Below are 18,491 nucleotides of genomic sequence, written 5' to 3' on the forward strand. Positions count from 1 at the left end.
GAAATAATTTCTTTTATTTTTCTCGTGTACGATCTGTTTTTATACTTCTACACTAATATCTATGTATTTATAACATTGTACATTTTTATGTCCTTTCTTAACAATGACATAAATTGAATTGTATACGTTTCATCTGGTGACTATATTCACTCACTGTTTTCATCTGAGCATCTACCTACACAGAGAGCTACAGACCTAGATTATTCCTATCAATCGCAGCAGAGCATTTGTTTACAAAGAGTCCATATGTCCACATTCTGTTTGCTCATTCCCATATTGATATATATTTAAGTTTTCCATGTTTTTGTTATTCTAACAATGCTGAACACAATGAACATTCTTGAACATGTTTCTAGTTGCACACATTTGCAAATGCTTCTCTCGGTTATATACATACATGTAGAATTGCTGGGTCAAATGCAGACAATTTTGATAATAACCATCACTTACAATTACTGACTACATGCATCTTCCAGGGACTTTCTAAGTGCTTACTTGGATTACCCTTTGTGTCTTAACTTTGTAAGGTAAATACTATCATTATCTCCATTTTACATATGACTTAACTGAGGCACGGGGACATTAAACACTGGTAAAATGGTGCACAGTATTAAGAATAACAAGCACGATTTGAAACTGCTACATCTAGTTCCCAAAACCAGGCTCTTAACCACTGTACCATCTTATTCTTGGCTCCCCAGTTTTAATTTTATGAGATGCTGCCAAACTGGGTTTTGGCATTTAAAAATTTTTCCCAATCTGATATGTGTAAGTGCTATTTCATTATTTTTTTAAATACATTTTATAGTCATCCTCCTTCCACAGTACTCTCAGCCACTAATGCAAAATGCTTCTAACTGCAATTGGTGCTTTAGTTTTCAGGAAATTAAAAGAAAACAATTTTCACCCACTGTTCGAGGTGGAGAAGAATTTGGATTTCCTTTAAGATCACTACTCCCACCACAAAAAGATTTAAGCCAAAAGGCAAAAGTGAGGATAGTGACTGCAGCCTGAAACATACCTCCACCTGAACCATCAGGCACCTCTGTCGCCTTAGCTTGACGACATAGCCATAGACATCCACCTTGCTCTCCGCCTCCAGGCCTTCTAACATGGCGTCAATTCCAATATAGGTGCCTGTGCGTCCAACACCAGCACTGACAAAACAAATGAAAAGGTTGAAGGTATGATCGATCACGGCAGGAAGATGAATGGAAAAGCCAGCAAGGGTGAAGCAGAGAAAACAATGTCATTTTCTCCTCATAGATTGTTTCTCAAAGTAGCAATTGCCAAAGAGGAGGGTGGCCCTAACACCACAAGGAGTGAAAATTTGAACAGCCCTGGTGCTTTTGGTGGAGGTCTTTATTTACCTGCAGTGCACCACGACGGGGCCACTGAAGAAGTTGCTGAAAGCGTTCACTCTCCTGCGCAGCTTGAGGAGCAGGTGAGGGTCTTCGGGGACCCCATGGTCTGGCCAGCTGGTGAACTGAATGTGGGTCACTGCTCTCCCAGTTGCTTTTTCTTTTCTCTAACCAGGGGATAATATTTTTTTTTAGATGATTTTTTTTCTCAAAGCAAACTATGGGACATAAGTAGATGGAAGGGAGGAACAGTACAGAAAACTCCTCGTGCAAGTTCTTTTTCATTCATGATTACATTTTCCTTTCCAATGAATAACTAGGAATTGAGACATCACACAGGACTGGCATGCAGCAACCAGTAAGCAATTACTTACCAGGAAGGTAAGTAACATATGGTTAAGTGTAGCTGAAACCACTAGGAACTTTCATGCTGCCAAGCCAAAAACAAACAAACAAACAAAATAAAAACACACAGAACAAGGGGATTGGTGAGTGGTTGTGAAAAGATACAAAGTAAAAGCCATTCTCACAGCTGTTTGAAATACTTCTGCTTGGTAGGAAGACAAACAGGACTATTGTCATATGAAGAAAGTCTGATTAATTATTTGATTAATGCTATATTTCTCATATTAGAAGTGTCAGCTCGACTGTAGAGAGAGAACTGAGGGAAGTCAGCTCCAGATTAGAGCTCATGTCTCTCCCAGTTTCAAGGTAAGCACTAGAAGATGCATAATTCATAATTCTCTGACCAAGTATGAAGAAGAACTACCTACATTTAGATAATAGAAGAAACAAACAAACAAACAAACAAACGTGGTTGGTTTTAATTTTCAGATAGGAAATAACTGAGTTAATGAAGAATAGTAATGTCAGACTAATCAACATAACCAGAATGGTATTGGCCTCTACATTCCTGGCTTTAGTGCATCATGTCTTTGGCCATGAACCACTGGTGGGATTGTCCCACAGCCTTCCAAGGGCATAGTTGTTAGTGATGCCACAGGGCCTTAGAAGGCCTTGGGAGAAATAGGCAACTGGTATTTTTTTCTTTCACAAAAGGTATCTGGTTCATATGGAAATTTAGATTTAGATTACTGAGAAAACCTCCAATAAATGGAATTCAGAGAAAATTTCAACCTTATCTATAAAGACTTCCATTTTTTAACATCTTTATTAAGATATTTTCACATTTCTTTAAAGTGTAAATGTTTAAAGTGTAAATGTACACTTTAAAGTGTAAAGAAATGTTTCACATTTCTTTAAAGTGTAAATCTTTATATTCACAGAGTTGTGAAATCATTACCACTGTCTAATTATAGGGCATTTTCATGACCCCCAAAAAGAAACCCATACAGATTAGCAGTCACCTCTATTCCTACTCTACCCACCTCAGTCCCAAGCAATCACTAACGAACTTTCTGTCTCTATAAATTTGACTATTCTAGACTTTTCATATGAGCAGAATCATATAATATATGAGAAGACCACCATTTTAACTATTATTTAAGGTCACGCTGACAATTTTCTTTTCTGAACTAAACATTTTATCTCACCTACAGAGTTAGAACTTTAGACTTCTTACAGTAGTCTTTGTGCCATTTGTATATATTTTCCATAATGGTAATAAACCCATTGAGACGAGGGACTATTTTATCATTCATTCAATAATTCAGTCATCCATTTAACACAATTGATGAGCTCTTTATACTTCAAGGGTCACAGCATTATAAACACTTTTGATGTGATGTGGACAAACACTATTTTCACTAGTGACTTAACTTGACCCTGTTGGCTTGTATTATTGTTCTAACCCAATTCTTCCTCCTGCACTTCATTAAAAAATAATTTTCCAGATATATTTCAATGTCTCACATTTAATATTCCATAATTATATTTTTAGACAAACAGTATGAAAATTAAAATTATGTCATAAAGCAAACTCACATTTGCAATGGTCAACTTCTGAATGATGTAATCCGGGCATCTTTTGTGCTCATTGATCTCTACAATCACATCTCCAAAAACCCGGCTGCCCTCTTCCATCGACGGCCAGTATAATGCACACTTGTTCTATATTTTAAAAAATCATTAATGATTCCAGTTTTTCATGTAAATGGATTTGTTAAACATTCATTGTAAAACAAAAGAAACAAAAATGTATTCTTTGAAAGTCTCAAGACATTTTTATAGTCTCCTGTAAACTGCGATGCTTGGAAAGTATTCCATTTCCCATTAAGTGCCCTGAAGTATTTCCTTCATACGACGCAGCGGAAGAAGGATGATCTTCCCAGGCTTAGCTGCATATTAAATGGGGACGTGCTTGGTGGTCAGCAGAAATGATGTGGTTGCGTGTGGTTAATTTCAGGCTGGGGGATGGGGAGGCTTTCACGCTTCCTAAAGTCACATTACATGCATTTTCATCTATCTGCCCAAGGTCTGTGTGTTTCAAGCGTTCACAAGTACTTGTGAAATCAGCCCACAGAAGTGTACTGAACTTAAAATAATACTGCAACAAACTAGGAATCACATAGGAGTCCAGCAATGAAGCAGAAACATTTAAATTTTATACTTATATACAAATATTTATATATGTGCATATTTAATTTTTCTACAAGTATGAAATTTTAAATCAAGTGTTATACTGATTCAAACAGAGAATGGTCTGTTTTGTCATCAAGCACATACATATGTGCCTTTTCAAAATGCAATTCAACACTGTCTTTTCCTAACATCCAGCCTCCACCCTGTGAGTCCTGGACCTTCACCCTCTGAACCTTCTGGGTCCTTACCTTGTTCCCTTCTTCACATCGAGTGACCATGACAATAACCGTGGCTTTCTGTTCCCAGATCATCCTCCAGAAATCATCAACAGTTTCATCCCTGGGACCTAGGGGGTAAACAAATAAAAACTGGTAAGAAATATCTTCTTAAAAGTGCTATAAAACAATTTTTCAAAAAGAATGTTGGACTCTCAGAGAAATTACCTTGTGCAGCAATGTATTTCCTGGGTTCTTTGAAACCCTGTTCAAAACACACACAGAGGTATATCATTTACTGAGTGCTCAGTTATCCATTTACATGCAAAAGTGTGAGATAGGGAAGTTGCCTTAGATCTGCCATTTCTTGATTGTGTATTTCCCTGGGCAGTTTCAAATTAAAAGTGGGGTTTTATTAACTCAATGGCAGTTAACTGTGTCAAATATGTTAGTCAACATTTAAAAACAATATTCATGACCTTCATGGGTTTTTGCTATATACCCTAAACAATTTTTAAAACTAGATAGACTTTATCTTCATGTGGGAAGGTGCGGCAATTTATAAGCATAATACAGGCACTCCTATATTTTAGATCCTGCCAACCTTTATAGCACCATCTGCCAGAATTCGAACCTCCTTACCAGCCATAGAGATACTTTGGGGATTTTTACTCAATTTCTTTCAATAAATCATCCTGAGGTCAGCCCCATACTTCTACCTCTTAACGAGTGCTGGGATATACCGCTGATTACCTAGAATCCTTTTCTGCCACTCTAGATAAGAGATACAATAACTTTCATTTTATTACCTACAATGTCTGCTTTCTCCACTCCAGTTACCAAGGCAAAGAAGGAATAGAGACAGGTGAGACACTGTGCTAGTTTCTTCCAAATTATCTCCTACTCCTCAAACTTACCTCAGTGATCAGAAAAGCCTTTCAGAGAGATAACCTTTGCCCTTAGTTGAAATTCAGTCACGTGGGCCACAATAATTCATGATTAATTTTAGTAACTTCTTGAAACTTCTATCTCATGATATAGTATTATTCATACATTCATTTATTCAACAAATATTCATTGAGTGGCTACAGTCTGTCAAGTACCTATCTAAAATCTGGAGACATATTCTTTCCATGAGCTCCCAGGTCTGCTGGAGAAAAGTAAGTGTAACTCGATACTATAATTACCATATTTATTTGAACAGAAAATATAAGTTTTTTTTTCCTAGAGACTATCTAAATCCTTATAAAATCTGCTCTCAATGACTTTATTTTGAAGAACAAGTTATTGTTTGGAAAAGACACTACACAAAAAGTTGTTCAACGCTAATTGTGAAGGCCTGCAGTGGTCACCTACAGAATCAGTTAAAATAGAGGCCAAAATTATGACACAGTCCCAGTAATTATTTTTGGACTATGACCTCACATTTGAAAGTGTTAGTTGCCACTGTAAACAAGCCTTTTGAATATCATACGAACAAGAAATTGCATTGTGGATACCAAGAGCACATGTCAGGGCAAGAGGTATGTGTTGCTTGGGATAGGATTTATAGGGACAACATGAAACAAAGATATAAAAACTCTTTTTTTGTTGTTTTTTTGTTTATTTCTACTTTTTATTTTTATTTTTCTACTACTGCCTTGGGAGACTGACCTAAGAAAACATTGGTATGATTTCTGTCAGAGAATGTTTTGCCTATGCTCCCTTAAAGGAGTTTTTGGTGTCATGTCTTATGTTTAAGTCTTTAAGGCACTTTGAGTTTATTTTTGTGTATGGTGAGAGGGTGTGTTCTTTTTATTTTTTAATACAGCAGGTTCTTATTAGTTATCTATTTTATACATATTAGTGTATATATGTCAGTCCCAATCTCCCTACAAAAACTCTTATGCATCAAACAAAGTTGATGGGAAGTAGGACATTGTACAGGTTAGAGGGCTGTCTCCAGACAGAATGCTTGAGAAAAAACATCCTAGCTTTGCTTCAGAGTTGTTGTGAGAGTTCATTGAATCAATATATGTAAAGCACTTAAATTCATGATTGATAAATAGCAAATGTATAATAACTTGTATCATTATATATATATATCTCATCATTGTGTCATCATAATCATTAATGTCAAGAATTTTGCTCTGGAAAATCATCAGCTATCTCACAAAAGGACACAGAAGTTGAAGATGATTGTTTCATGAATGATCCAAGTAAAAAAGTTTTTTTTCATTATTCTATAATTTTACATAAATTGTGTGTAGTGGACTGAATAATGTTCCCCAAAAAACTCATGTCCACTCAGAATGTCACCTTATTTGGAAATAGGGTCTTTGTGGAAGATGAGGTCATACTGGGTGAAGATAGGCTCTAAATCCAACAACTCGTGTCTTTTATAAGAGAAAGGAGACACAGTGACACAGAGACGCACAGGGACTAAGACCACGTGATGACAGAGGCACAGAACAGGGTGATACAGCTACCAGCCAAGAAACACCAAGGATGGCCAGGAGCCACTATAAGCTGGAAGAGGCAAGGAAGGATTTTTCCCCAGACCCTTCAGAGGAAGCATGGCTCTGCTCACACCTTAATTTCAGACCTCCAGCCTCCAGAACTGTGAGATAACACATCTTTGTTGTTTTAAGTCACTCAGTTTGTGATGTTTTGTTATGTCCACTCTGGGGAATTAATACACTTTCTAAATAAGTAAATGAATAGATAGATGGAATTGGAACATTTTACTTTCTTCACTGAAAGTTTGTGAAAACTTATATAGTCATGTAGATCAAAACAAACAAACCAAACCTCAATTTCAATTGTTTTTTCTTTGAGAAAAATTTGAAATTACCTTATAAACCAGCATGGATGATAGTATGAGACACTTTGTCAACTGTTTGATTGTCAAAAACAATTTTCGATAGTCACTGTTTTGGCAGTCTGTGTGGAAATAAACACTCATACTTTGCTGGTGGAACATATATGGGTACAACCCCAGTGGAGGACAATTTGGAAATGTCTTTTAAAATTACAAACGCTTATTCTCTTTGAGCCGGCAGTTCTTCTTTGAGGAATTTATCCTACAGATATGCTGAAACTCATTGAGAAATAATATGAGTCAAGATTATTCATTAAACCATTGTTTGCAATAGTAGATTAGAAACCATATTTAACGCCTGTTACTATAGGAACTGATTAGATACATCACAATGCAGCTATGCCAAGAATTACTCTAAAAATATTAAAGAAAGATGTAGATATGTTCTGTGTTCAGCAACCTACAGCCTGTGGGTCAAATCAGCATGGCCTGATTTTGTAAATGCAGTTTGTTTTTCGGAACAGCCGCATTATGTATTGTTTATAGAAGTGTAGTCACTGGGCTTCAAAGCTGAGTAGCTGTGGCAGAGATGGTATGTCCTGAAAAACCCCAAATATTTGTTATCTGGCCCCTTACAGAGAAAGCTTGCCAGTCCCTGCTTTTTACAGTGATATTTTATGTATCCAAGATATATGTTTTAAGTAAATGAAGCATTATACAGAACAGTGTGAATATTACGTTAACATTTTTGGATAAAGGAGGGGGTAACAAATGTTGGTGTTTTCTTGTTTGTGTATTAAAAAACTCCCGCTGGATAGATAGGAAACAACATAGAGGTTACCTTTTAAGGTAGGTGGAGGCACTGGGTAGATGGTGGATTGGGTGGGAGGAATGTTTTTTAAGTCTCTCTGTGTTTTTATACTGCTTAATTTTTTTTTTAATTCGTGTGATGTATTACTTACTGAACAATTGTTTAATAAATAACATTTTAAAACATTTTAGATAAATTAACCATGCACTATATCCTCAGACTGTTACTAATTGAAAAAGGCAGGGACTTCCCTGGTGGCGCAGTGGTTAAGAATCTGCCTGCCAGTTCAGGGGACACGGGTTCGAGCCCTGGTCTGGGAAGATCCCACATGCTGCAGAGCAAATAAGCCCGTGCACCACAACTACTGAGCCTGTGCTTTAGAACCTGTGAGCCACAACTACTGAGCCCGTGAGCCACAACTACTGAAGCCCATGAGCCTAGAGCCCGTGCTCCGCAGCAGGAGAAGCCACTGCAATGAGAAGCCCGCGCAACACAACGAAGAGTAGCCCCCGCTGGCCACAACTAGAGAAAGCCCGCGTGCAGCAACGAAGACCCAACACAGCCAAAAATAATAAATAAATAAATTTACTAAAAACAAAAATTAATAAATAAATAAAAAAGAAAAAGGGCAAAAGTAACAAATTAACCAGGGCCTCCCAGTCCTCATCTCTATGGTGAGGGGTAAAGACGGGGCTCTTATGAGAAATTCACACATAGATAATTTAGATAATATCCAGCGTATAACAGGTACAAGAGTATTTTAATTCTTAGTTATCATTCTGTTTGGAAAGAAAAATCCTATATTACCTAGCACCAATAACAAATAATAAATAACTATTCTTGCAAATATTAGTGATTTTGTTGTTTATATCAATGGCATTTATGAGCTTCCTTCAAATCATTTCAAATAATATTTCTAAAAATTTTCCATGAGAGGATATATGTACATGTATAACTGATTCACTTTGCTGTACACCTGAAACTAACACAACAGTGTAAATCAACTATACTCCAATAAAATTTTAAACAAATAAAAATTTGCCATGACAAAGAAGGAGCTGAACAGAATGCATAGATACCAGAAAAATGAAAATGGTCAGTGACAAAATGATGAAGATATAAAACCATCTGGCTGTTATGCATTTTTTACTCACATCAATATAGCTGGCATTGATATAGTTGGACCCTGCATCTCCGTTTATGTCAGAGAGTTCAACACGGTTATAATCATCTGTTCAAAGAAAAGAAATATTAAATAAGTGAAATCATGAATGATCAAGTAGCCTAAATGTATGGAAATCCAGTTCTCGATGAGCACTTACAAGGAAGGATGTCAACGTAGCGGTTTTTATTCTGGTTAAAGGGTTTTCGAGCATCCTTGATAGAAAACTTGCCGAATACCCTCGGAATGCTCTGAAAGGCACAAAGATCCTTTGGGTCACAGCAGATTCAAGAAAAACCATTTCCCCTTGCCGCTTATCCTTTTGAGCAAATGACACCTCCTGGAACGTATTTCCTTTACACCAATGAACAAGTTGCATATGGTAATTGAAATGAACATTATTAGGAATTATGCAAAAAACACTCTTTAAGAAAAATGAATGATAGGCTACTTGGAGAATAAATCCCATGAGGGAGAGCAAATTTAGCAGTTATTGCTCTGCCACTTTAAAATTCACTGAAAAACACACTTGGATGATTACCTAGAGCATAAGGACAAAATCAGCCAAATGCGTTTCGAGATACAGCTTCATAACTAGTATTCATACAGTGAGGCAGCATTATCTTGAAATGTTGACTAGTTTTATGACAATGAGTCACTCTTCTGGTCTGCAAATATCTGCTAATAAATAGCTGCTTTGACTCCGTTGCACTATTACGTGGGATAAACTATCAAGGCAAATGGTTATACAAGACATTTAAGGTGAATTACGTTGATAACAGAGTAAACTTTCTCATCACGTATCGAGAAGAGCACACACCTGGAATTCAGCCAGGAAGAGCCTCCCTTCATCAGCGATCTTCCTCTTGTAAGTTTCCAACAAAACATCTGCATGGATGGGCTCCACATTCATCAGTTGCCTCTCATCATCTTTAAACGTAGTAAAGATTCACGACTAGTGTTAATGTCTCTCCTTCCCTTGTTCATGCAAATTTCGTTAAATATATACCTTGGATTCAGTCCTTAGCGTCTTTCCTTCTCACACACATTCCACCTGGAAATTCTCACTCACACATAAAGATTCACCTGTAAACCTATGACGTCTAAATCTTGGGCTCCAGCCCCCTTCTGGACTTTGTATTAATCTTTCCCTCTTATTCTCACATTTTCCATCCAGTTATTCCATAGGGACCTCAAAGTCAAGATATTCAAAGTAATTTTCCCTTTATTCTAGCATCTCAAATCTTGGCAAACAGGACCACCATTCACAAAGTCATTCAAGATGGAAACTTTCAGGTGACCCACGATTTCTCCCTCTGTCCCCGTATCCAACAGGTCACCGCATACTTTCCATCCTTTCTGCCTGTGGTCACGCTCAGGACTCCTCCTCATCCACGTAAGGACATCTTCCCGACTCCTCTCCCTGACTCCAGCCTGTCCCTACCCTGATTTATCTTTTAAACTGCCACAAATTCATCCTGAAATATAAATACAAGCATGCAGCTCTGCTTGTTGAAAAAAAATCTCACACTATTGTTTGTGCCCCGTAGCCTAAAGGCTAAAGTTTCAATGTCTAATGTGATATATGATGCCTTTTTATCATCTCTCTTGACCCATCTCAACCACACTGTTTCCTACACTTGCTTTACATCTTAGGCATGAATGTTCTCCAAGTGCATCACACACTTTCTGGTCCTCATGTTTCTGCACACACTGTTCTCTCTATATAGAATGTCCTTCCTCATTTTCTATCTACGAACAGATTCCAGACCAAATATTGCCACTGTGAGGATATCTACATTTTTTGTTGGATTTAAAGCATTTTATGACAATTACAATACTCATCTATATTGTAATTTTTTCTTTTTATTGTATCTACTTTAACTTGTGAAATACTGTAAACATATAAATAAGAGAATATGATGAATACTCTATACCCAGGACTCATCTTAATGTGATAATCTCTACAGTTGACTGTGAACAGATTGTGTTAATATTTTATGCCACCAGAGAGAAACTCTTTATATGCTAGGCTTGTGAAATAACTTACTAAAGAACAAAATACATACTAATGTAAATAGCTGTAAGTGTATATGAATACTGAAACAACTCCTACTATCCCAGGTATATCTGACAGTATTTTTTCAGTATTCATGTTAATTTCCCCTATTTATTAGATGAAGAAAGAAGATGTCCATTAGGGTTGTACATTTATCTTTTTGTCCGTGGAAATTTTGTATCCAAACATAACAATCAAACTGTCCATGTACGGTTGCTTCTTTGGGTGGATGGAGATTTCCGGCATTCATTCATTCTGACCTAGGGCCACCTTCGGGGTTTTATGGAGTTTGGGTAAGTTCTGACCACTCCAAGGAGCAATCAGTGTCAACCTTGAGATAAACGCTCCTTGACCCCTGGCAATGGTCCCCCTCCTGTCTTAGGTGCCTGTCACTCTTGTGATCTTCATCCATCCCTCAGCCCACCTATAAAAACTAACCCTTGGGACACTTTATCTTCCACTTTAATTTATTCATTGACACGTATTGAATCCACATGCCCACCCAGGTACTGGGGATAAAGCACTAAATGGGAAAGTAAAGCCTCTCTGCCGTCCCAGAGCCTACATTCTAGACAAGGGAGGAAGATTAACAAACAAGCGGAATATAAAATACAGTGGCAGGAAGACTCTGCAATGGAAAATAAAGCCTATTGGGGAGCTCCAAGGAACCTGCCCAAAAGCTTCTGCTTATGGATTTGGGACCTGCCCTGGCAGAGGGAAACCCTTCCGAGACAAATTAAAACCACATAGAGGAGTTCTGAAATGTTTCCTGTCTTGAGTATGAAAAAAACAAACCATTTCCTATATTATAAATATGTTTTCAACTTCTTTATCTCCTGCCCTTTAAATGGATCAAAAATCACATTTTTAAAGAGAAATGAAAGAAGTACTGTAAAAGTTTTTAAAAAGAGAGAAAAAATGGAATATGTTTTCATTTCCTAAGTCAGATTGCAATCTTTTGTCTCGTCCATCAATGTGCCTTTAGTGGGGACAGCCAGTGTCCCACCCTTGCAGGGACGTGAATACACTTGCACTCCTCATTTGTGTGGCTTTCCACCTGCTCCTTCCTCATTTGTTGGTCTAATGTTTCCCCACAATCTTAGAAGACCCAGATTCCTGCCTTCTCCACAAGCAGTTTTCCATCTTCCATCTTTCTATAGAACCACACACAGTCCACGACGATGGTATCTATCAAATCTGTCATATTTGTCCACATGTCTCTCTTCCTCTGTTGATTCTAAACCTTTAAAAGCAGAGTCTGTGGCCTGTCACTGATGTATTTTCAGTGCTGGCACAATATTTGGCATACTCTGGGAAATGCATAGATCCTTGCTGGTTGAATAAATATATAACTTAAGTTTCATCATTGTATCCACAGAGGAAGTCCAGGTTAGATTTTTTTAAAATATTGAATTCTTATTTCAAATGAGTAGATTCAAATGGGAAGGGGATAATCACCAGTAAAAAATGTGCATACTTACCCCTTTCAACAAGTTCCTGCTGTTCATCTAAATTGCTGTGAAAATAAGAAATGTAAGTTTGCATACTCTTAAGAAACATAGAATTCAGTTGGCAATCAATTTATGTTTAATGAATGTCTTGAAGGAAGGAGGGAGTGGAGGTGGGGAAGACAAAAAGGAAAAGGGCAGGGGATGGGAGGGGATGATGGGGGGGAGAAAAAGTGGGGAGGAAGAAACCAATCACGGGTGGTCAGTCAAACTCGGATAACTGACCACGTTATTTTATTTGGAACCTCTTGGTTTTCATAAAATGTAGTTGTTCCTGGACAGAGGAATGCATATCCTTCCCTAGATACTTCTCTCCTTTGTCATTTCTAGATCTCTCTGACCACTTTGTACTAAAAGAAAAGACACATTCTTTTCATTGGTTATTATTAAAAGAAATGCATCCAATTATTAGTGAATGTAGAAAATATTAATATTTAATATAAAACAATAAGACCATGTGAAAGTCTTTCATCAAAAGGTCAGTGATATCCTGGACTTCGTGCTGTCATCTCTGAATTCACATTTTTCACTTAATTGGTTCCAAACTGGCCTCATAGATGGGTTTTCATCATTATTACTACTATTATTATTTTTTCATCTTAAAATCAACTCTTACCTGGATCTTTTCTTTTGCAGATCATAGATTTTATAGAGAACAATAAGCAGGGCTATTGATGTCACAATAATCAGAAATGCCAGAAATATGATCAGTGCATTAGAATTATCTAGAAATGAAAAAGAACACATAAAGAGAGCTGATTATGTCAAATATTTTGCTGGATTCTTTGAAAAAATCACCTTACATTTTAACATTTTCATTTCTTTTGAAGTTTTCAAAAAATACAATTTTTAGAATGAGATCAAAGACAATACATTCCTGATTTTGTAAATTTTGCCTATATTGTTCAGAACCAATAAAACATTTCATATTTTAAGAGCGATAGAGCATAAAGGAGCAATTCTCTTCCTTCCTATCAAATAATGTCCTTTTATGAGATACTATCATTTAGATTTAATTCTCTTTCTTTCAGTCACTCCATTTTGAAGGGATCGAAGAGGTAATCTAGTTACAATTCTCAGAGAGAACCTCCTATAGTTTAACTTTACATGCAGAAGTAGGTAGCCTCTTACGGGGATCCGAAAGGTCTCTGCCCCACAGAGATAAACCTGCTCATTGAGGTATACAATCAGTTAACCAAGGGACAAAATTATTTAATTCTACAGTTGGGATTAGACTTACCCTGACATGTATTTTCACTAAGGTTTAATGTGAAATCACACCCTTTCTTGGAGGAAGGGCAGAGAAAAGAGAGTGTATTGGAAATACCCTTTGCCCTGAATAAGTAGGTCATACTGTTCGTCTACAGTGAAAGTACAGTAAAGTACCACAGAGGCATTAGGGAGCCAGACTTAGCTCCACCACTTCCTAGTTGGGACATTGGCCCAAATCCTTATTATCTTTGTGTCTCCATCCCTAATTCCTAAAATGAGGCTAAACGAGTTTGAGTCACTGTGAACATTTAGCATCAAGCCTGGAGCATAGTCAGTACTAATTATTCACAATTCACACAAAGTATTTTGAGTCTTTAGTGTGTGTCAAACACTGATTTAGGTACTTAAGATGTCTCAGAGAACAAAACAGACAAAGACCCCTGTCCTCATGGGACTGATGTTCTGGGATGTAAGACAGACAGTTAAGAATATACACAATAAGTAAGCGAATGGTAAAGTAGGTTGGAAGATGGTAAAGACTGGGAAGGTAAGGAGTTAGCTAAGGAGGTACTGGCGGATGCTTGTTCTAGGCACAGGTGAGAGAGCCTGGAGACAGGAACATGCTCCGTGTCCAAGGAGCAGCAAGAATCCAGAACCCGGAGAGGCTGAAGTGGAGGGAGAGAGGGATGGGCAGCAGGAGATGCCATTTGACAATATGGCCAGGAGTCGGCGGAGGGCGAGGGTCAGGTTGGAGGGCCTTGTAAATCATTTTAAGGTTACAGTGGTTTTTTGTTGTTGTTTTTTGTTTTGTTTTGGTTTGGTTTTCTGCTTCACTGCGTATCTTGTAGGATCTTAGTTCCCCAACCAGGGTTCGAACCCAGGCCCACAGCAGTGATAGCACAGAGTCTTCACCACTGGACCACCAGGGAATTCCCAGTTACACGGGTTTTGGAGTTAAATGTGTAGCACTTGCAGGATTTTGAGTAGAGGAGTAATAAACTCTGACATGTGCATTATACAGATCCTTACGACCCCTTGTTGAAAATGCCATAACCCAGGCAAAATATGACAGTGGTTCAGATGAGGTTGATGGCTCTGGAGTTAGGGGAAGTAGTCATCCAGTGCTACAGTGAACGGAGATCAGGAAGGCTGTGGGCGGAGCAGCCTTCTGAGGGGAACAGAAGCTCAGTTTTGGATTTGAGAGTCTGAAAGAACAATTAGATGCCCAAGTGGAGGCGCCAAGTAGGAAAGTGGATATGCAGATTTGAGGCTCTCCTACCATAAATCTCGCGAGAAAGGGGCTGGGACTGGACATTAATTTGAGAGTCTTCAACACAGAGCTGTTACTTAAAGCTATGAGATTGACTAATTCACCAGGAAATTAAAATTGAATAGAGAGGAAAGAAATCCCAAGACTGAGTCCTGAGACACTCCAGTATTCAAAGGTTGGAGGAGAAAGATGGAAACTGCAAAGGGACTCACGAGCGAAATAGGATGAAATGAGCTTTACTGTTGGGAGGCGCGGGGGGTAGAGAAATAGGGTGGCAGCCGAAGAGGAAATAGGGTCAAAAGAAATATTGTGATTGTTGCTGTTTTTTGTTGGTTTTTAACAACTGCATCTTGATGAGACCCATCCAGCACAGAGGGGAAATCAGGACGCAGGAGAGAAAGAAGAAAACTGTTACATCAGGGGTTTTGGTTGACAGGATCAAGGGATTCAAGAGTACTTGCAAGAGAGTGGTTATGGATTATGGATTCATAGTTAATCCATAATGATGGATTATGAATTGACATTGTGCACAGAGTGAGTGGAGGACCCAAGGGGCAGTCCATCGGGGTTCACTACCATGGCTATGGTTCACGAAGATAGGGAGAGCCTTAGTGCTCTTACTATTTTCAATGAGGAAACAAATTCAACCCTCTTCAATCATGTTTCTAAGGCAATACAGAAATGGTACGTTTTAGGCACGGGTAGGCTGAGAAGACTGGGTGTTTTGAAGGAACTATATGGTGAGCAGAATTCCAAGATATGGTGCCCAAGATTTCCAGGTCCTGGTTATCTCAGAAAATACTAATCTAGGTACTGCTGCAAAGCAATTGTGCAGAGAGAATTCAAGCGTCGAGTCCGTTGCGACTGGAAGATATGGAAATTGTTCTGGGTGAGCCCAAACTAATCATGAGTTCTTTAAAAGCAGAAGTCAGAGATCTGAAGCGCCAGGATCCCACACACTGCTCTGGCCTGAAGATGGAGGAAGCCAGGTGGAAAGAACGTGAGGGGCCTCTGGGAGCTGAGTGCAAGCCCTGGCCTGCAGCCCCCAAGGAAATCGGGTCATCGGTCCCACAACAGCAAGAAACAGGACTCCGTCAACCTGGAATGACCTCGGAAGCGTTTTTCTGCATATTCTCCAGATAAAAACTCATTCTGGCCAACATCTAGATTTCAGCTTTGAGCGGAAGACCTGGTCACATGGAGCCAGAATTCTGACCTACGGAATTGTGAGCTAATGAACGGGTGTGGTGTAAAGCCACTGAGCGTGCAGTAATTTGTTGGACAGCAAGAGAAAACTAATACAAAGCATTACCTCCCTGTGATTTTGCCTGGAGACAGTCCGTATAGTTTAGTGTGGCTGAAGCAACCACCTCCTCCCCTCCCTGGCTTCCTTCCTTCCTGCCCATGGCTGACACTGGCTGCCTCTTAAGCACACCTCTTTTCTCTTCCTTCTGGACCAGCTTTCCTTGCTGTTAAGTGTGTCCAGGTAACTGAGATAAGGGTAGAAGGCATATAAGCCTCTTCTGGGTCTGGTGCTTACCCCCTCTGGAGAGACCCTTCACCTCCTCTCTTCTCCAAAGTGCTGGCTCGATGGTGGGTGTCATCACAAATTCAGAAGCCACGTGTGGCAGAGGTCAGCCCCTGTGTCAGCCTGGAGTTTCCAATGAGTGTGTGGAGCAGAACCCCACCCTCTACCTGCCCACAAACATCCCCAATTGGTGTGGAGTAAGAAATAAATGTCTATTCTGTTACTTCACTGGGATTTAGGGGTTTATCTGTTATAGCATCTATTGTTGCCTTAATTGATTGGTTTATCTGTTATAGCATCCATCGTTGCCTTAATTGATTGGTTTATCTGTTATAGCATCCATCGTTGCCTTAATTGATTGGTTTATCTGTTATAGCATCCATCGTTGCCTTCATCGATCGATTGGTACCCGTCTTCATCCCATACTGACTGAGCAAATGCTATGTGTCCTAAAACTGTGACGGTCTCTAGGGATATGACAGAAAAATAGGGCATAAAAAGGTACCAGTTCTGAGGGAATTTTCCCTATCTTTGGGGGAAAACAAAGGCTAGACAGGTAAATAAAATAATTATATATTTTCCTTATATTTAAAGGAAAAAAAATAGAGTGGTAAGAAAGTAAGGGGAACCTATTTTCTATATGGTCCGTGGAAGACTTCCTGAGCATGAGACATTTCTCCTCCAACCAGAAAGATGGAGTGACTCAGCCAGGCCAACGGCTGCCCAAACAGCGTGTCTCATGCTCCAGATGTCTCTAACTGGAAATTCATAAAAACAGGAACATAGAAAATTAATTTCAGATGGAGATTGTCAGATGTCAGAGCTGAGTCTGCATCCTGGCTCTGGCATTTCTTTGACTCTTAACACGGGGCAAACTGATTAAATTATCCGAGTTTAAATTTTCTCATCTGTAAAATGGGAATGATTTGATCTTCTTCAGAAAGGTGTTGTGAGGATGCCTATATATGTGTCATGTGTGTGTCTATATCTATATCTGTATTTATGTCTATATGTATGTCTATCTATCGAGCGGGAAAGAGAAGACCAGCAGCACATACTAGACATTTTGCAAAAAAATGCACCAAATGGTGTTGAGCGAGCATTGCAATCCACAGCAATTAATTAGGGTTGTTGGTTCTATAGAAACATGACGTAGCATCAGATGTGCCTCCATGAACGTATTAATAATAGAACAACCAAGGCTTCAGACACGTCTCGTGGCCTAAGACTTGCTCTCCTCCCTTCTCTCTAGGAGCCCCTGTAACACTGACCGAGGCAAAGATCCATGATGGCGGACAGGATGGGAGACAGGGAGCCAGAGGTTGAGAGATTTCGACAAGTTTTGGAAGGTAGGAAACAAAGGAAAGGAAGTCACAACCAGAGAAGCACGTGGTGACAAGGGACACACACCTTCCCGAGAACACCTGGGCCTCAAGCTCCCAGGCGCCATGGACGTGGAAACCAATCAAAAGACCAAAATGGCACAATCGAGTGTCTATTTACAGAAAAACCAGGCATCTCTTGAAAGACACACCGGGGAGGAGACACAAGGTTACTCTTTGGAAAAACTGAATGGAAGAGGTAAGAGTCTAGAGGTAAAATCAGGCTCCGAGTAGAGCAGGGAGGAGGCCCAGCGCAGAAGTGAAGCGGGAAAAGCAAGTGTCTGCATGTGGAATGGCTGGACACTGGCCCCATGCCCTCCCCTGAGGGACCATCCCACACCCTCCACCCTACGACAAGGACTAGTTGTGGACTCATTTCTGGAGATTATGAATGATGCCGGAGAAAATAAATCGGTAACAGCACAGAGAATCTCCTCAGTCAATACGGCCCCTTAAGGACCACAGAACTTCTAATCACCTTCTCCCCTCTGTCACTGGAACTATGACCAGAATGAGAACGGAACTCTCAAGGAAACCCTTAACACAAAAGGCAGATGCCAAAATAATACATCAACTAATGATTCCAAAATGTGACTAAGACGAGCTCCAAAAAGAAAGTGGAACAAAGAAAACTTCCCAGAG

General features: G+C 39.1%; 1 protein-coding gene across 2 annotated transcripts in view; it reads right to left on the reverse strand.

Moving 5' to 3' along the window:
• The window catches only part of PTPRC (protein tyrosine phosphatase receptor type C), a 121,961-nt gene that overhangs the window by 12,557 nt on the left and 90,913 nt on the right, over window positions 1-18,491 (reverse strand). For both annotated transcript variants that reach the window (XM_082425441.1, XM_082425440.1), the window contains 10 exons: window positions 13,074-13,182; window positions 12,431-12,465; window positions 9,711-9,820; window positions 9,051-9,141; window positions 8,883-8,959; window positions 4,346-4,382; window positions 4,151-4,248; window positions 3,306-3,431; window positions 1,371-1,528; window positions 1,022-1,157 (listed from right to left, as the gene is read on the reverse strand). In XM_082425441.1, coding sequence (XP_082281567.1) covers window positions 1,022-1,157; window positions 1,371-1,528; window positions 3,306-3,431; window positions 4,151-4,248; window positions 4,346-4,382; window positions 8,883-8,959; window positions 9,051-9,141; window positions 9,711-9,820; window positions 12,431-12,465; window positions 13,074-13,182 — 977 coding nt within the window. The remainder of the gene's footprint in view (window positions 1-1,021; window positions 1,158-1,370; window positions 1,529-3,305; window positions 3,432-4,150; window positions 4,249-4,345; window positions 4,383-8,882; window positions 8,960-9,050; window positions 9,142-9,710; window positions 9,821-12,430; window positions 12,466-13,073; window positions 13,183-18,491) is intronic.

The sequence above is a fragment of the Balaenoptera physalus genome (assembly GCF_965194825.1).
Source record: "Balaenoptera physalus genome assembly, chromosome: 1".
Taxonomy (NCBI): domain Eukaryota; kingdom Metazoa; phylum Chordata; class Mammalia; order Artiodactyla; family Balaenopteridae; genus Balaenoptera; species Balaenoptera physalus.